This window comes from Ischnura elegans, chromosome 4, assembly GCF_921293095.1.
Source record: "Ischnura elegans chromosome 4, ioIscEleg1.1, whole genome shotgun sequence".
In the NCBI taxonomy this organism is placed as follows: domain Eukaryota; kingdom Metazoa; phylum Arthropoda; class Insecta; order Odonata; family Coenagrionidae; genus Ischnura; species Ischnura elegans.
The window spans coordinates 59,538,250-59,559,183 of record NC_060249.1 but is presented as its reverse complement, the minus strand read 5'-3'; the positions used below and the strand labels follow the sequence as shown (position 1 = coordinate 59,559,183).

At 36.7% G+C, this 20,934-nt stretch overlaps 1 protein-coding gene across 1 annotated transcript in view; it reads left to right on the top strand.

Annotated features, from left to right (window-relative positions):
- LOC124157562 overlaps nt 1-20,934 on the top strand; it is a 139,456-nt gene that overhangs the window by 95,553 nt on the left and 22,969 nt on the right. Inside the window, exons 5-7 of the mRNA XM_046532393.1 lie at nt 541-663; nt 863-1,070; nt 1,515-1,643. Coding sequence (XP_046388349.1) covers nt 541-663; nt 863-1,070; nt 1,515-1,643 — 460 coding nt within the window. The remainder of the gene's footprint in view (nt 1-540; nt 664-862; nt 1,071-1,514; nt 1,644-20,934) is intronic.

The following is a 20,934-nucleotide window of genomic DNA, read 5'->3' as shown; positions in this document are numbered from 1 at the left end:
AAATGCCATTCCAGTTTATTCCGGTTACTTTCCAACCCTGCTACTGCAAGGATAATTTAAGAATGAGTCATTCAGTTATCAATATAAAGTTTAATAATGCTTGTACATTTAATTTGACGTCAATTATAAATCACTTGCTTTCATGTACACTTCAGTCAGAATCTTTAAGTTCATACCCAGTACTTTAAGATTTTTGATGCCAAGGCACGTTATTTTCATTTTGGATTTTAATTTAAATTTTTAATGATGTCCTTCATGGAAAATCAATTTTCTTCTCTGAACTTAAAGGGCATTCAGATGACTCTATAACGGTTTGCTGTCAGCTAGTTGCACTTGTCTCTAAAATTCATCTAATATGGCTGTTTGAATTTTATGATGGTTTTATCAAAAACTGCATTTTTACAAATATTGCGGGAAACTAAGACCAAAGTTCAGCAATTCATTATAGATTACCTTTGCATCTTATTGAAAAAAAATTATGTTGTAATGTACATGAATGCAGATACTATTACAAATTATTATTTTTTACTTCTTTTACAGGGGGAGACTTCAACTTTGATGACATTAACTATGATAAAACTAGGTACTCTGCCACTGCGGCATACTCTAGGAGTAAACTGGCAAATGTATTATTCACCAAGGAACTAGCCAAGAGATTAGAGGGTAACAGAGACTTGTGACTTCTGATTTACTCGGCCTGCTTTTACCTCATTTCATTTCTGAAGCAATGAAATTTTGAGTTAATGCAAAAGAAGTGTTTGTGAAGTAGAAACATTTCACTTTGAATTAACAAAATCGTGGGTTTGTTTGTTAGTGCTTTTTTGGAAATATTGAAACATGACTTATTTTCCATGTTCAACAGGAACCGGGGTCAATACATATGCATTGCATCCTGGTGTTGTGGCCACAGAACTTGGGCGTCACCTTGATACAGCTGTCATTCCCGGAATGTCTTGGATATTTGCTCATGTTGCTCCTATTGTAGCTAAAAGTCCCCGGCAAGGAGCTCAAACTACCATTTACTGTGCAGTGGATGAGAAAACAGCCAAAGAATCAGGACTGTACTACAGGTAACTTTTTTTTATAAAATGAGGCGAAATAATAATTTTATGTACTATTTACTACAGCTTTAAGTCTTATGCTCATACTGTTGAATGTAGGTCATTTTTTTCTCTGAGCAAAAACTGACAATAAATTAGGTGTATAAAAACTATGACTTTTTCCTTTACTTTCACTCAACCAGCTATTATTACAATTCTGCCATTTCCAGAATTCAGATATTAGGCAATATTTATGTGGATTCTATTTATATTGAGATCTTATTTACCAAACTTTGCCACATCAAGTGAATAAAGAACTCGCCTGACATTTTAACACACACATAAAATGGGTTATTTCCCAAAGATATTAATATAATATTTAATTATTTTAATCGAGAATAAGGTTATATATTCATTTGGAATATGCCTTACACAATACATATGTTGAAATCGGCCCTATTTGTTGATCTCCAGTGACTGCCGAGTGAAAACACCCAGTTCAAAAGCAAGAGATCCCGAGCTGGCAAGGAGATTGTGGGAAGAGAGCCTTAAAATGGTTGGACTCAAAGAGGACCCAACGCTCAACCTCCCTCAGAAGGCTAGGTGAGGGGATCTAAGGAGAAGAGTCAAATGTAAGGCTCAAAACCGATGAATTAATGCATAATTAATGGTATTTATTGTCTTTAAAATATTATTTTTTTTTTCTTTTCTTGACCTTGTTTAATATACGATACAGTGGAACCTCGTTAAAGCGAGTACGGGCTATAGCGACACCCCCGCTATTACGAGAGATAGCCGATGCACCGTCAATTGACCCTATAATAAGAGTGTTAAAAAATTCGTTTTTACGAGACCCTTTCGGTGTTGGCTCTCGCCATAGCGAGGGTTTCACCGCCGGAAGACTTTCATCAAGACTCCTTGACCTCTGTAATTGCTAGCGATCTGTTAGAAATGAAGTTAATGGAGTGCTCAGTCTCAAATTTATGTGGTAAACTGTCGTTCGATAAATATAATGATTGACGAAACAATGCTTTGCATGATTTTTATTCAGTGCGGCGCTTATAAATTGTTTGAATAGTTAGTCGTTATTTGAGTAAGGAAATTTAGTGATGCAAAAAAACATCGCCTATCGTCTGGATTTATGCTTACGTTTATCGGATAGATGTTTATCTGTCGCCGCACCACTCCTGTTCCTGTATATCTGTTCGCAACAGGTATATTAGCTATTATTTGCTCCACCTTCGGTAAAGCGACAATTCGCTATAGCGAGTGTTTATTAGTGCACCGTGGGGTGTCGTTATATCGAGGTTTCACTGTATAATATTTCTTGGAGTTTAGGTCAATTTTAAAACAAGTTTCAGCCAACGGTTCGATTTATTTTTAAATCATCATCAGGGCTATGTAAGAAAAAAGTATGAACAATATAAAATACAAAGATTAAAACGATATACAATATTTATACATAAAAAAAGGTACAATCGGGTTTTTGACATACCTACTTTGAGCATATTTATTGATGTTTTGTTGCCAAGGTATTGCCACACATAGGTTACCATTAATTTTGATGATTTTAAAATATTACTGACATAAAAGTTCCAATTTATACAAACTTAAGTTTAAAAATTGTGTTGGTAAATTTGATTTCTATAGCGTGTAACCAGCATCTGCTTTTGCAGCTAATTCCATTCCTGTTACAGAGTTTAATACCATCTTCACAACGTAGTATTATTTCCTTTCTTTTAGCTTTGGACAGACAAGATAAAAACTAAAAAAATAAAAATTTTACAATCACAATGAATGGAATTTAATTTTTTATTTTCTCATTAAATCTTAATTTTCAAAAGAAGTCTCTGCTGACAAGGGTGAAATTTAAGTTCCTTAAGCTACAAGATTGTTTTGAAACCTATTTTTTATTTCTCTTTACTCTTACACATGCAAAATATACCCATCCTTTACTGACATTTTCTGTAAATGAAAATTAAATGCTTTTTAATCAGTCGACAGGTGAGTACCACAAGTGTGAAATGTATAATCTAACTTATGGTACAGGTCCATTTCATTCAAATATTTTGGTGGCTTGATTTTAAATTACTGTACGTGTTTTATTTTTTATTCTTGGGATTGAGTGAGGCAGTTGATACCTGATCCTCTCTGATATCTTAAAGAAGTACAATTTTCAATTTTTTGTGTACATAAAGGACAGCATTTAGACAAGTATTGTCGTGCACAGGGGCGCAGCTAGGAATTAAGGCAAGGGGGGTTTAGGTGCAACTAATATCAGGGTGTGTGTAAATTTTTCCATTTAAAGATTTTTCTGATATAACTCTCCTTTCCTGTATGTCTTCATGTCTGTTTGTGTCTTAGAGCTACCCAGTATCTTCCCCGATATGAAGTATGACTCATGGGAATGTATGATTGTGACCATTTTTAAATTGAAAATAATTTATTTATCCAAACCTCTCCTCCTGATATTTTTTACTAAATTTTTACTGTACTACTATCCAAAGAATTATTTCCATTCCCATTATACCGATACAGTATTCACGTAGTTCCCTTTAGAGTTCTATGTATTTAGTTGGTTGTTGAAAGGTTACCATTATTTTGTATAACGGTTTGATAAAATTTTCATTGGCAAAGTATTCCCTGTACATATTGTTTAGATACATTGCCCTTTAGCTATTAAATTATTTGTTATGTCATAAATTCCTATTTCTGGTAAATTTATATTCACTCGGCATACTGGCATCTGATGGACACCCAGTGACTGTCTACCATGTCCATATGTGAATTCCATAACTGTCTGTATTTAAGGTAATGGTTGCTCACAAGAAGTGTGCCTCCCGTCTTCATATCAGATTTAGGAAGAGGCAGCAGACATCCTTTAAGTGTCTGTTACAGTCTCTCAAAAGATACAGAAGTAGGATGCCAATAGATGGGCAGATCTGACTTTCCAGCTGTGGTTATGATGAGATTCTGAGGCTAGAAATTCATGTAGTTTTCTGCAGTTAAGAGGCTCCATTTGTATAATTATTTGAAAAATATTACATAGTTACTAGAGTACAAATAGCCCTATGATGAAAGTGAATACCCCAACGGTGATTTGAGAACTGCAAGCAAGGACTTGCTGGACTAGACAAAAATTGAGAGACTTTACCTATTGAAAGAAATTATGCTATGGTAAGGGAAAAGCTCCATAGGTGCATCAAAGAGATGAAAACTGTGGTAGAATGCATGGAGCATTGCTGCAATAGAGGCATAGGCGGATCCAGGGGGGGGGGCACGGGGGCACGTGCCCCCCCCAGACCCTTAAAAATATGCTAGATTTTTAATACGGTCCCATTATCATTTCGTTCGTTTTGTATAACGAGGTATCCTTGTGCCCCCCCCTGAACAAAATCATGGATACGGCCTTGCTTGTGCCCCTCCCAGAAAGAAATCCTGGATCCGCCCCTGAATAGAGGGGCACGTGGGACCATTTGGTTGCCATCCTGGCTAGGGAGCATGGGATAGCATTGACTTGGTACTATTAGACTTTATTTCATGGTACATCATGTTGTATTTTTCCCTTAAGTCCCTATGTACAACTGTTTTGTGATTGAAATAAAGTTAGGGAAATTGAAAATGGGAAGGTGGTATGAACCATGGCAGGACATACATTGGACATCCTCCTGATCATGCATGCTGTGTGGATTGTGTTTGAAGTGCTTTTCCCTTTACCTAACACTTGTTTATAACAGATAAATATTGAGCTCCTGTCTGTATTTTAATTGCTATTTTAATTATTTTTCAGTCATCAGCATTCCTGAGCAAAACTGTATTCATAATCCAGATGGTATATCCATACACTGCTTCATAGATAGAAGCACAAAATTCACTCTATTTTGTATAATTCAACTGAAGGGTTTTCTTTCTGATTATTAACATCTCCATCCCATGTAATCTCAAAAGAACCCATGTGCTGGCCACATTTGAAAATCCATGTTTTATACTCAACTGTAAATACACCAATAAATACAACTATCATTTTTTTATAATCAGATAGATTATATTTGTAAGCAACAGAACCTGTCTTGCAATCCTCATAAACTCATTATAGCTTATTCATAGTTTATTCCCTTAACTTTGGCACCTAATATGTATGTAGGTGGTAGTGATGCCAACTTTAGCGTCAGCAGATGAATGGCTACAGCTATTTACCATTGCTGATGCTGAACTTGGCATCTCTAATCCTTGTCAAAGATAAGTAATAAACCCCAAAGATTTTATTTTTATTATTTTTGATATGCGATGTGGTGACTGAGATACATGCTAATGAAGAATCATGCTATTCTGTGATGTCTTCCTTGAATTACAAGGGTAATCTTTGAGTAGTGACCCTAAGACATTGCCACTGTGCTGTAAAATCACCTTCACCTCTGTATTTCTGCACTCAATTATCCCCATGAAATGAAGATCACATTTATTCAAAAGGTAGAGATCAACTTAATTGGTTGCAAATACTTATACATACATTTTTTGAGGTGCATGCACTTCAAACATCCAGGTACTTAAAATGTAAAAGTTTGTCGCTCATTTAAAGGCTTATTAGAAAAACAAATTGTGGCATACGTCAAGTAGAAGTATACCAATCTGTCATGAGCAATAAAATGTTTTTCATAATGAACATTTAATGTTAATCAAAGTTTATGAGGTCCATAATGATAATGTGTATCACGTTAGGATATACATACTTTGGGTTTAGTTAACATTGCTTGGGTTGAGTAAACCACTTTACCTAAATTAAATTATGTATTATATAAACAATTATTGACATGTATATTCATTTTCAAGTGTTACGATATTTATCAGTGGCATTGCTATGACATACAATACTGCATACTATGCAATTTGTGGTTAATTACCAAGCATTAACTGCCTGAACCTGAATTTGATGGTAAGGCACAGTAGTAACCATCCTCTCAATGTTGATGGCACATCATCACCAAAAGCAACAACTCTCCCCACCCCTTTCCTATATTATATGGTACCTATTCATTTAAAAAATAGGCATCTTCACATTTTTCAATCCCCTCTTAATCTTAATCCATCCACTCTTTTGCATCAAACTCTATGTATGGCCCTGGTAGAGAGCATATCATATCCATGTGCACAAATGGTGTGGTCTGGAACACTAGGGAACTGATACAGAATGCAAAGGTAGATTTAGGGGAGGGGCATGGGGGCATTCGGGCCTTCAAGACCCTTAAGAAATAAACAAGAAATTTAGTATGGTTTTCATTACGTCTGTTTTTTTTGCATATGTTGGAGCCTCAATCCTTTAATTTCATCTTAATAACTTTTCTGTTAAAATAAAGAGAATATTTGGTAAACTAATTGTTGAATGTTGTTTAAATATTCTTCGTTAAATTTTGTTCGTATAATTCGTCAAATTTTAATCTTCATTAAGAGATGATTGTTTTGTCTATCAGACCCTTGTGCGCCCCCTTTTCCCCCCAGAAAAAATCCTGGATCTACCCATGATGGAATGTAATTGCACAATAGGTATCCCTAGTTTCTTCATGTGCTCATAAATCCCATGCCCTTTCCAGATAAGGAACTTTGGTTCTATGTCTGTTCTAGATCAGTAATTGTTTCCCTATCAGGAACTGTTGTTCCTTAATAAGTTTCTGGCCGTTGCCTTACTTTATGTAGGCTGGGAATTGGTTGGAAATTTTTGAATTGGGTTTTCATTTTGTCTCACTTGCTTTTGCAGATTTTATAAACTTGCTCTCGTGCCTTTCACATGCTTGATTCAACTTGGTGATAAGAATGTAGGGTTATTTTCAATGCACAAATATTTTGAAAGAATAAATTTCGATAAACTCCATGAGGAAGGGCTTATTTGCGGTCATGTTGCATCAAAATAAATTGTTTCTTGTTGCTCCTAGCTTGATCATGAGTAAAACAGACAGGTCTACAAAATTTTAATAACATTAGTGGTTATGATTACAGCTTGTATCCTCATCAAGTGGTTCTAATCTGTATATGATGTGTGCTGTATCAAATAATTGCGTTGATAAAATTTTTTTGTGGAATTTCCAGTCTATTTTACTGAAGTGTTAGGCTTCCACCCAATCAAGCCGGAGTACAAAAACGGTATTGGTCATAAAGAGTTAATGATGACCATCCACTCTATCCGGCCAATCCAGCAGGCTTAAGGTTTTTCTTGTTCTGTATGTCTCATGAATTCTCAATTCCATCCTTTATCCCTATCACTGTGATGGTGATGTCAATTGCCAATGAATTATGCATGGCATGAATCAACCACAGGTACACTTTTTTTCAAGAAGGACTGCACCTGTGCTCCCCTCTACTATTCTCCGCCCATATTAAATATGTACATATATTTCTTTTGAACATGTAGTCAAGAGAGATATATGTAGCTGTAGAGTTAAAGGGTATAAAGTACCTTCAGAATATGATTTGAGTCTTGGGAGATGAAACTGATGAGGGGTACAAACTGACTTGATTCAACTCTGGAAATGGTGTGAAAAAGTGCTTTCTTCAGATGTGGCCAGACTGAATGTAAGATAATAACTTGGTCGATTTTTGTGGCCTGTGCTAACACTTATATTACGGGAATTTTTTTAAATGTTTTGTTTTTCTGGGATTTCCAGGGAGAGTTAAGCCGCATTAGCGATCCCTTAAGGGAGGGAAAGTGCACTTGGGCTCTACCCGGAGAGCAATAAAACTTTTGGGAAACTGAAGTAGGTAGTCAAGCAATGGTCAAACGTTTAAAAACGTTTTTCCCACAGTCAAAATTCAAAACGATTAAGAATGTTCTCGCAGTCTAAGGGTTAAACCTGAGTGAGCATTTATCTATATACACATGTATGTATGTAATTTTTAAAAATATCTTTAGTGATTGCCTTTGTGAGGACCAAGTCAACCAATGTAAATGCTTTGTATTTTGTGTATTTAGTAGCTAGAAACCATATCCCTCAGTATTTTCTGTAGTAGATAATGATTTCTCAAAATCTGTAGATTTTATAAAAGCAAACCACCAAAATCATGAAGTCTTTTATCTACCACTGTAATTTAGAGAAACATTGTAATTACATGTGTACCTGTATTGAGCCTTGAATTTGTATATGTACATACCGCCTTCACTAAAATTATTTATAATTTTTTTACACTATATTTGTCCCTTTGGTTGTGAGATGGCACTAAATAAAGGTATTTTTTACTAAAATTTATTCAATATTTAAATGTGAGATGGATTTATTGTGCCACATTTTTGCCTTATGTTCTTTAATTTTTGATGAAATTCATGTCTGCTGATAAGAGGGTTAGTACCCATATCATACCAAATTTGAAGTGTTCTAAGAAATTCCAGGTTATTATTAGGTTGAATGTAGGCTACTTTAGAAAGCACAAATATGAACGAAGTAAGTATGTACACCAAGTGCTCAGAATGCAGAATTAATAAAACATGGAAAGATTGATATTGGTGGGCAGCATTTAGCATAGGAGTTGGCAAGGGTGAATCTAGGATTTTTTCTGGGTGGGGCAAAAGGGTCTAACAGGCAAACGGTCTTGCAACAATAACCTTACAAAATATTCTCTTTACTTTTAAAATGAAAGTTATCGATATTAAATGAAATAATTTAGGCTCTGTAATACACAAAACAAAACAAATTTGATCATAACAGCATTAAAAATCTTGCCGATATTTTAAGCTTCTGGGGGAAACATGTGCCCCCCTCCCAAATTGCCTATTGGAGTTGGTGAGTTATAATTAGTGGGGTCAGGTACAAAATTAGCCAGAGGTTTTGCAGAAGTTTCAGTTGAGCATGGCTTAATGAACTTAAGAACATTATTTATACAAGTTAATGCGTTAAAAATTGACCTTATTTTCTTTAATATGCTTTTAGAGAAATAAACTATCATCATGACAGCATTGCAAGTGACCCTCCAAAATGTGAGAAGGGCAGCACCCTTCCTAATTGCTTAAAGTTTCAGTTTATGTAAAGGAGTAAAGCAAAGATTTGATACTTTTATGGAGCATTGCTTAAGTTACAAAATCGAGGCTCCTAAAAAGGGAAAGATGAGAGTAAGAGGTGTTTTAGTTATAATAAAGCTATGGATATTGTACTAAAGCCCCCCTCTAATTTTCATCACTTTTGCAAAAATTTGGAGGAATGAAACGGATTATATTAGCATTTATATATCTTATTAGGTTTTTGAGAGGTGAAAAGTTCTAAAACATGATGATTAATGGTAAGGATGTAGATTTGGGGGGATTAGTTTCCGTCAATGATTAAAAAAAACGCATTAAAATTATCAACCTTTCCTTTTTTTAGCAATTTTTTCTCTTATTTTCTTCATTTTTCAGCTCCCATTTCATCTTCCCCTACCCAAAATATCCCAGAATGATGGAAAAATATATCAACCGCTCATATTAGCAATAATAAAAATATTTAAGAACACGGCATAGATAAAAATGAAACTTTGTGCCAAAATTTCAGAAGGTACGCTACCATGCTGGCAGCCACAATGCCACACATGCATCAACAAAGAGAAAAATAACAAATGAGAAGAACGATGAATAGCATAAGGAATTTGGTATTTTATTTCCCTTTCCCTTTCCTTCTACTGAGGTAGAAGTTTCTCATACAAAAACCAGTAGTAGGCCTAATATACATACCTACATGCCCGCATTCAACTTCTCTGAAAATCTCCTCTCCTTTGGTGATATCTTCATGGAACCGTTCCCAATGTTAATTTGAAACTGCTCATAAATATTTTATGAAAAGGTCCAGGTGTTAATGTAGGAAATGTATTTTTAGCGATATGTTACACCCCATGGCCTAATACGCTGACAGCAATTCCTCGACATGGGCGACATAATCATCACTTCCTTGTCGCCCAAAAAGTTCTAACACACGTTTCAGAATCCAAGGCAAGCTCAATTTTATGTATGAATCAGGTGTTTCATAAACGTCGAATCTTGGAAAAGTTTCCTATTCTGGGGGCCCACGAATTTCTTCCTAGGTTTTAGCCTCACTAAAACAAAAACTTTAAGTTAAAAATTGAAATTCAGCTCCTGTCTAGTCTATTGCTTTCACAAATTATATCATCTGTCCTAGTTTGGTGTGCAATGGTGGAAAGTGAATATTTTATGTCGGAACCAGGGAAACATGAGTGACAATTTTATAACCATAAGTGAAGACTTCTCGCAGAGGCTAGTTCCGAAAGATGTAATGTTTTTCTCAGGCACGGCTGTTGTATTCACAAAGTTCAGAAGCAGCAACAGTAGCCTGACCAAGTATTTCGTCAAATAACTGTAACAAGTGATACAGCAAACAATTGGAGCTTAATCCTAGCCCTGACCGCCAATTTGGCATCCAGAGTTAAATTTATAAGCAGTTTTAAGAATTAAAGAAAGCTGTTATTGTTGAGATGTTTAAGGCAATTTACCGCAAACATAGCTGAAGCGATGAGGATGATTTTTACACATGCGTAACATAATTACACATTATATCACGGTAGTAATCACAACTCAAGCCCACATATAGTGGCGCCGACTCCATGGGGCTTAAGGGGGCCCAAGCCCACTCAAAAATTGGTTATGGGTGTGACTAAAAATGTGTCAGGCTTGTCGATTTTCCCCGGAGTGTCCAGATATCAAGATTCGACTTATCAGGGTTCTAATGTTGATCATGTAACTATTCTAAAATGCTTAAAAAAACTAAAAACACACTACTTATAAAATTTCCTGGGGCCATATCTCCGGTTTGGGCCCCCCAATATTTTTTGTAAGTCGGCACCCCTGCCCACATACAGACATTCACTTGGAAAAAGCCGGAGTAAAACAACTTTTACTGTTTTGCACAATTTAAACTAATTTGAAAAAAGGATCCTTGCCCAGGACACCGAAAGAGTTGACTCTGCGATCACTAGAGGTATACCGAGGGAAGGTGGTGACAATTTCAATATACATAATTGATTTGAGAGGCTGATACTTTGTGGAACTCCATGATTAAGGAGAAAGAATACTTTTTAACTCCAATGAGAATATAGAAATCTCATTCTTATATTATTCGTATAATTACTTTTCCGTTTTTAGCTGCGAAAGCTAGAGAATTGCCGTCCAAGCCTGAGCGGGACAGGCAGTAAAGGCCAGCGTAGTAAAGTGAATCTTCCGACATCTTGCTACATATTTTAATTATTGTTGCTATGCTACACAGCAAAATATTTTTATCATTACTGATATTTCTTGTTGTTATATATTTTTATCGTTCGGGGGAGGATGATGTGAGATGGAAGCTGGAAATTTTATAAAATACGTGAAAATTTGCGAAAAAAAATGCGAAATTGATCATTTGTAATGCGTTTTTACTCAATTTACGGAGACTAATTCCCCCCAAATCTATCTCTTTACCACAAGTATTAAGTTTTTAGGAATTTTCTTCCGTCAAAACCCCTAGAAAAAATTGAAATGCTAAAATAATCCTTTTTATTCCTATAAATGACCGAAAAGTAATAAAAATTGGAGGGGGGGAGCTCCCCAGAAAATGGTGGGTAATGGGGAAAAACGGAGTTCATATTTGGATTTAGGAGGTCATTTTAACATGGAGGCATAAGGAATAGTGTCAGGGCCGATTTTCATGCCGTCCAGTGTAATTTGTAAAATAAATAATGATAATCTCAATAAAACTGCTTAATAGCAGACATACAATGTTTAATTTCAACTACGGAATCTCAAAAAATAGCTTACAGATGAAGTAAATTTTAGTGGTGAGGGAAACGGATATTTGACAAAAAGCTCCTATAGTTCCAGCCCTGACAGTGCTGCAAACATTGGAGAAAAGAAATGTTATTTGTGCTCCATCCCCTTGCAAGAAAGAGAAAGGTGGGGGTTGAAATCAAAGAGATGCATGCTATACCTATATATATGGAAAGTGAGTGAGGGGAAGTTATGAAGGGGGATGGCAATGGTAGGGGAAGGAAGAGAATGCGGTTTCCGGAGGGGAGGTAAAGAGTGGGAGGGGTGAGGCGGCGGAGGAAGTAAGGGAGAAGAGGGGGAGGGAGGGATATCGAGTGATGTCATCCAGCCAGTGAGGAAGATGCCGGCCGGGTAACAACAAAATCTCCAGCCGCCGGTAGCAGCGCTCGATTTCGGCGAAGACCCGAACTCGAGAAGGCTGGGAGCGTGTAATCTTTCGCCACGGCAGTGAAGCGCGGCCGTTCGCCGCTTAGTTGGTCGTGTTTCGTCGCACCAAAGCGTTGCTCGTAGTCCGCACCTCGTTCGGCGTTGGTTGTGGGGCGTGGAACAGGAAGTCGGTTCCTAGAGGGGAAGGGAGGTGTGTTACGCGGAGGATATCTTCACTTGTTTCCAGCAAAGCAGACAACCGCCGGCTGAGTTGAAGGTGAGTGGGTCGCCATAGCAGCCGCTTTGTTTACGAAGGCGGTCATGTCGCGTATTCCGCACGATATTCACGTTCACTCATTTTTTGAGTTGATCGGTCTGGCGTTTCGATCACCTGTTGTTCATGCCGGAGACAAGAGTTCGATTCTCGACAGTGGAGGAGATTTTATTTGATTTGATTTATTTCTTTTAGAGGTCTTCCTTCGCATCCCAATCCACCAATGTGACTTCAAGGTGTACTTTGGACGTTCAATATGCAATAAAATTCGTTGAATGGAACACCGATTCATTTTTCGTATTAGCACCTTTTTTTGTAGTTGAATGATTTAGCTTCTGATGTAGTTATTATTTTAATTAGAGGATGCTGGTTAATGCTTTCACCAGGTTTCCCTCAAGTCTATGTCGATAGTACCGATTAATATGGCCAATTTTAATGATCTTTTCATTGAGTTATCCAATGTCGGATTTTACTGTCGTTCAACGGCGGATCCAGGATAGGGACAAGTTGGCTAGAGGCCTGGGGGTAAACTCGCAGCAGTAGTGAGGGTCCGGGAGGTTACGAAAATTTTTGAGAATTTCGAGTCTTGTGAAAACACTGTAAGGATGACCCATTACTAATTTTACGAATTATTAAGTTTAAAAAATAAACATTTATGTACATTTTTAGTCATTTTACCTAATGATAGGTTCTATAATGCGTCACGTTTTTATTTCTCATTATATAAGGTCCATTACGAATATATCTAGAGTAAATTGGATACTCCAGGGGGGGTAGCCCCCCTAACCCCTCTCTGCGATCCGCCACTGCTGCCGTAACTTAAACTACAGGAATTGGAGGAGTGGGTACGTGAGGGTCATTTGCGCTTTGAAGGATGTCCGACGCACCGGGATTCCTTCCCGTGGCATTTATATCAGTCTGCTGTTATTAAAGGTGCTTTGTGGACCTTGACTGTGAATCTCAGATGAAGCACAGAGTGCTTATTTTGAAGTGCCATACATACACCATAAAATTGGGATCAGCTGCGAAAAATCTCCGTATATGCACAAATTTGAACCAAGTCCGCCTGATTGAGATGTCAAATCTTTAAGCTACCCCAATACCACATCCCCTAAAATGATGTAACGCCTTTAGATGCGGTTGTATGTTTTGATACGAATTACAAAGTAATTTTTTACAATTTTGGGAAATAAATATTAACAAAAATTAGTGATTTACGTCGAAGTTATGAGTTAAAATTGATTGAGGTGAGCTGTTGTCCATATTAGCAGCGGAGAGACCAGTATGTTATACTGGAAGGTTAAATGCTTCGAACCCCAATGAGCCCACTAAATTAACCGTCAATACTATACAATACCCACTTTGTTGCGGGCACCGCATGTAATAACCATCACCTTGGTAGTCACGATCCGTGACGTATCTCAAGTTTTAACATGTCTCATTCATATCGCCCCAGTTCTCTCTTCGAGGAAGACGAACAATAAAAAATGATCAGGGGTAGAGTTGTAAATGGATTTTTATAAGTGGCTTATTACCTGCTGGTCAGATACTGGTGAACACCGTTGTGTGTGCGATTTCCTTGCCAATATTATGCATGTATTTTTTTCAAGTTTTAATTATTCAATTATCCTTTTCTTCGTCATCTGATTGCGTCGACTAATATTTTAATCTATCGCCGAAAAACTCTGTGAACTTGAAAGACTTCTTTTTATCGAGAAGTAAAGGAAATCACCATTCCTTCAGGAACTGTGGCGTTACGAGCTGCGTTGGGATAGGCCTTGTGAAAATGGGCCCGTGGGTTGTGCAAGACAAAGGTTGTGCGGGTAATTCCTTCCGCGACCTAAGCCAACGTGAACAGGTGTTTGCGTCATACGCTTGTAAACATGAATTGAGAGGATGTTAGCTTCCTTTAGAGTCATGAGAAATGGGTTGGGGTCGCTTTTTTAAAATTTCTTTGAAAGTATGGTAATAATGAGATGACGCCTGTCTTTTTGTGATTTTTATTTAATCATAACGATGTCCTGAATCCGAAAATGATATTTTTTGGCGGAAAATAAATTAACCAAAAAACGGAAAAAATCAATTAAAAGTAGTTTTTAATATGTTATTACAAGTGTGGGTACTAAAAATGCTCCTAATTTCATGCTAAACTTGGTGATGCAATTCATTTCTATATTAGATATAAAATAATGTCATTATCACGTGGAGACTCCTTTTAAGAAATGTACTGCGCACTGAGCGATTCTCTGCTCGCACCGCGAAAGACAAATATGCCGAGTTGGGTTTCGTCGGGGCATGGTGTTAATATAAATTACACGAATAAGTCCTTCATAATCATATGAAATCCGAGCGAATGGACGTCGAACTTTCGATAATTTAGAAGGAAAAATTAGAGTCACTAATGTATTAACACCATGCCCCGATCCAACCCAACTCGGCATTTTTGTCTTTCGCGGTGCGAGCGAAGAATCGTTCAGTGCGCAGTACATTTCTTAAAAGGAGTCTACACGTGATAATGAGATTATTTTATATCTAATATAGAAATCAACTGCATCACCATGTTTTGCATGAAATTAGGAACATTTTAAGTTCCCACTCTTGTAATAACATATTAGAGACTACTTTTAATTATTTTTTTTTTCTTTTTTTTCCGTTTTTTGGTTAATTTCTTTTCCGCCAAAAAATATCATTTTCGGATTCAGGACATCGTTATGATTAAATAAAAATCACAAAAAGACAGGTGTCATCCCATGGGATTATTACAATACTTTCAAAGAAAAGAAAAAAAAGCGACCCCAACCCATTTCTCATGACTCTAAAGGAAGCTAACATCCTCTCAATTCATGTTTACAAGCGTATGACGCAAACACCTGTTCACGTTGGCTTAGGTCGCGGAAGAAATTACTCGCACAACCTTTCTTTAATGAATTTTTAATTAATTTTTTTTTTCGTTTTTTCCGTTTTTTGGTTAATTTATTTTCCGCTTTTCCTCCACCTGGGCACAATCCGCATTTATTTCAGTAAGGCATAGAAGCGCGTCATCTTGTGGCGCATGATTACCGAAATTATGGCAAAGAACTGTCAGCTTGTAATTAATGGTTGAGGATGTAAATGTTCCATCTCTCCTCATGGAGGTCATCTTTGAAGGTGGTCTAACAGCCTCGGGTCAAATTCTACAATTATTTCACGCCTTATTGAGAAAAAGATATGGCTTGAAGATGTGTAACTGCATACCCAGGATCATAACTAGGGAGGGCAAGCCATGGTCTAGGGTCATAAACTTTTAAGTCTTTCAACCGCCAAAATCCCGCCAATTCAGCGAGTAAGATGGTGTAGTCGGTTTTTTCCAAAATGACGAAGAACACGTGCAGATGGGTTCCTTAGTCGACGGAACGGGTAGAATATCTGCAGAGCTCAAGTGTCCTTGTTATGTAAGCTCTAGGGGAAACTTAACAGAATCTGAGAGAGATAGCGTCTGTGGACTGTCTTCGAGAAAATAACAACCTCTACGACCCCCACCTCTTTCCCTCCTTGTCTTATTTGTTTGAGATTTTTTTCGTTCAAGTTTAGGCTGAAGATGTGGCGGTGCGATATGGCCCTCCCTTTCCACGCTCTGCTGCCGATTACACCGCCCTAGGGAAAATTTTCGGAGGAAAAATCTAGCTAGTCATAACTCGTGCACTTGTGGTTCATCTGGATATCATTTTATGTTTTACTCATTTTAGAGGAGTCGTGATTGAAGGAATCTGTTATTATTACTGGGAAAAATCTCTCCAGTTATTGCTCGTGTACTCGAAGTACATCTGGATTTTATGTTTTCTCATTTTACTAAAGTATTTAATAGCTAATACCTCAATAAGTAGCGCTGGGACGTATCTAAATTTTACAAATGGTAGTTATTATGGTTTAACGAACATAATATCAGTTTGTGTTCCACCGGCTAGCCTAGGTTTACATGGAAAATTTTACTTGTCACCCCAACCTGTATACTTTCCCGCATTCTGTTTCCATATTCAGTTTGACTTAAGGTTTATTATTGCGCATCATGATTTCAGGAAACGCGTTACCCTCCTTCGCGCTTGAGGTGGTCGGTTCGCTATTTGCGTATGATGCGAAAAAAATTATTGGTATACGACATCCATCTAGATATGCAAGTGAAATAAGAGTTCCAGGAATGTGGGTATTTCAGTCTGTGTACTTTTAAGTTAACATTTTTTCCAGCTAGTTTTTCAGACTACGGTGAAATATTTTGTAATTAACGTTATTGTACTTCAAAAACAGTATTTATTAGGTAATATCTCAATAAGTAGCGCTGTGACGTCCATTCATTTTACTATCGTTGTGCTGCCGACATTGCTAAAGGATTAAACCTTTTAAAGCCAGATGTTTAAGCTCTTAAATTTAAAAGCCATGATTCCCGAAATATTTTATGGGATTTCAAATAATGTTAAGTATTCTACGGAAATGTCAATATGTTTATGTGATGAAATCATTAAAATAAGTATGAAATCATGAGGACAATTCCGTTGGTAGCAGGGACTGGAATTTTGTTGGGGATGTGATATGATTAATCTTGAAAAGTAAGGTTATAGCCAGCGGGTGTACAAGATATTCAAAGTCCCCACCTCCTAAATTTTTGGTGAATTAAAAAAAATAACTCTCAGGATGTCTGAAAAATCCCATGTATCTCAGCAATAAGACGCAGAGGAATACTTTGAAGCAGTTCATCAGATCAGGGAAACCAATGGCTCACCAGAATGGCCTGCAACAGTTTGCTGAACACACTTGAAGGTGATTACATTAGAACGTATGCATGTACACTTTTGTTCAAAGTTAAGCATATATTTAGTACATTATTTGAAAAACATCCACTTCAATCATCAAGGTACTTAATATGTAAAATTTGTTGAAATTTTAAAGGCTTAAAAGAAGAAAAAAATTAGCATTCGTCAAAAAGTAGAAGTGTACCAATTGACATTTGTCAAGAGTAATAAAATATTTTTCTTAATCAACATTCATTGTCATTCTAAGTTTAAGCTCAGTTATGAAAATTTGTGAGGTCCACATAGGTATGTACTTTAGGTTTAGTACACATTGCTTGGGTTTCGCGGACCACTTTTTTATTTTAAGAATTTATGATGAAGAAAACGATGATTGACATGTAAATTCATTGGACCAATACTTAATCATCTCAAGCGACGCTTTTGACCGTCAGGATTCCACTAATTGATTATTTCCTTTGTGACACTGAATTAATTTCCACTGAATATCCTTTAGAAAAAAACCCTTAGTAACTGTGAGAGGGAGATCTGATGCTCAACCAGAACGTGCGGGAAATGGTCTCATAAGTGTGGGGAAAGCTTTTACGGTGGACGTAGGGGATTATATTTATTTTATCACGAAATGCGAGGATAATTTTTAACTACCATTAAGGTGCTAGAGCATTTCACTCGAGTGTGGAATCGAAGATGATATTCCATTTCAGTGACGATAATTATGCCTTGATTGAGTGAGGAAAACTGGAGAGGAAGACATGGTGGTAATTTAAAGTCTGATGGAAGGAAAAGTTTAATTATTGCTCTGAAATTAATTATGACATCAAATTTGGAATCGAAGTTTCAATCTGGATGAACAATTATGGCACAAAAAAGAGAAGAGAGAGGTAGATGTATCATATTATTGATCGTGAATTCGAAGCAACAAGTCAAATTAAATGTCATAAAAGAGTCAATTTTCTGACTATTTTGCCAGTCTCAAATGCTGCGGAGCATGGTAATTTTTAAATTTAACGGCAAAACACTGCCACAGTTTTTTTTTCTATTTCTAAGTCGCCTTTTCTATTTGGTTTCGTCCTGAAGGTTATTTTGAATATGAATGAGGGTAGGAATTACTCTGGAAGATGTGTTAAAGAACGAATTTTACACATCAATATGCGATCAATATTATATGTATAGGGATTAGTTATTTTTCCTTGACCACCAACGATGCACTGTCACAGGCATTTTCGAAAATGTTCTTGTTGTTTCTTACGGAATACTGAAGTACTGAAATTTGCGCCGTGAGGGATTTACTTCTGGAGGAGCACAATTTCCACTTTGATTTTAATGATACTGTTCGGTCAAGAAGTCTACTCACCATGTCGCCTTCTTCATTATAGGCATTATAATTATCATAATAAAAATATTTTATCCGTTTAAATTAGATGAATCTCCTTGATATTCTGAATTGGCTATAAAAGAGTATCTTTTCATGGCAGATTAAATATGGTTTTATGTGAACTCTTATTTGACTCATTTTTGTACAATTCGGTTTTTGGAATTCTATTTATATTTTCTTCAAATATTGGTTGCATTAAAGTGAAGTTAGGCAACTCATACGCTCATGATCAGTCTGGAACACAATTAAAGGCAAGTTTTTTTTATACCTCAAGAGTTTATAAACCGAACACTTTATCCTTGGTATTGCATTTGATTTTATTTCAGTAATATAACTTTATTATAAAATAGGATAAAAAGTTCGTATAAATACAAATTTAACTAGCTTTGAAGGTACTTATTTTATCTCTTCAATTTCCTTACAGTTGTTATTTCGAGATCTGAAAGGTTCCGCTTAACTAAGCAATAAATGATATTCGTATCGGTGGATTGTCTACACTATACTCCAAATTCATTTTTAGTGCGCAATTTAACTTCATTTTATTGCCTGTTGAAAAGCGAAAGAAACCCTCATATTCCGAGGTATTTACCTATTCTATACAAGAAATGGCTTATTTATATTTGTCACCAAAAGTTGGAACTTTGGGGTGAAAATTTTTGAAAAAGTGAGAACTAAAGTGATTTGACTTTCTGTAACTTAATCGAAAATTCGTACAAAAATGACTTCACGAAACTACTTTAATATTTTCTGTTTATATACCTATATTGGTCGACGAATGAAGTCGTCGTAGCCTATAAATAGGCAAATATGTAGGATATCTGAATTTTTCCTCCGACTTCTTTAATCAAAGGACAAACTCAGATACCCATATAGAGCTAAGGTTTACTTAATATTAAGTAGAAAAGGTAAGCGAGCGAATGAGAGGGCTTGGTAAAATGTTTAAGACAGTGTCGCTCTTCGTAGTAGCGTAGTGAACCACCCCACTCCGACCCTAAAATAATGCTATAAATTTTTATCAATTTAAGCTTTTGATGTGATCAGACAATGAGAGGTCAACAATGGAAGTGTTCCTGACATATGGCAATCGAAGACTGATGAATTGATCGACCAAGTACGTAATGAGGAATTGCTAAGAAGCCGGGGCGCAGCTAGGAATTGAGGCTGGGGGGGTTTTAGGAGCAACTAAAGGCCGTTTTACACGGGGCACGGAATTGCGCAGGTTAGAGCTGCATTAATTTCTAAAATGGCGCGGAATTGCGCGAATGCATGAACGAAATTAGAACAGGGGCTATTTCGACGTCTCGCATCCACGCATTCTCGCATGTGTTCTAGCAATTCACCGCTTTACACGACGCAATTTTGATTGCGCCTTCGCACGCACGTCAGATTGCGCAATTCCGTGTACCGTGTAAAACGGCCTTAATACCGGTGTGTGTGGGGGTATGGAATACCCACCAGGATAAATGGTATATGCGAGATTTATGAATTGCGGAATTTTAAGATACATTGTTAAAAATGGTGAGTTTTACGGCTTTCTGAGGGATATTTTATTAATCCTTACACTATTCTATTAGTAATATCAATCCAATTACAAAAATGAATTAAACTTAAAAATTTCTCTGAGCTCTGGGGGGGGGGTGTAACCCCCAAAAACCCTCCCCCCCCTCGCTGCGCCACTGCTAAGAAAAGTGAGAGAAAAGAAATGTCTCCTATATACCCTTAGAAAAATGCGAGACAACTCCCTGGGCCACATTATGAGACATGATGGCCTGATGAAAACAATCGTAGAAGGACAGGTGGGAGGGAAGAAGGGCCAAGGACGGCTTTGAATGAGCTTTTTAGGAAAGGTTATTAATGATATTGAAAAATATTATGCGTCACTATGAAAAGGCTACAGATATTAGAGCAGAATGGAGAGCTGCGTCAAACCAATCTTGCGATTATTGACATAGATGATAATATGATGCAGCGTTGTCAAGCGAATGAAATATTTGCATATCCATACAAATCTGTGCAAAGTTTTTTGGAATATCCGTGTCTAGGTGTTAATAAACGCAACAATAGGGTAGTTTACTTCATCAAAGAAAACGAAATGCATTGATTTGCGATTCGTTACCCACCATTACGGTATTCATAATATACAAATTATTTGGTTTTAGAAATCCCAGTTTAGACGAATGGCTACGGTCAATTTTAACCTCATTTGAAAAAGGCCAGATTGGCGCCCATGCGATTCCATTCCACGTGACGTCACAGGGACCTAGTTTCTATACGAGTGGATAGGAGTTTTACATTGTCTGAGATTACTAATGCATGCATGAGGCACAGAG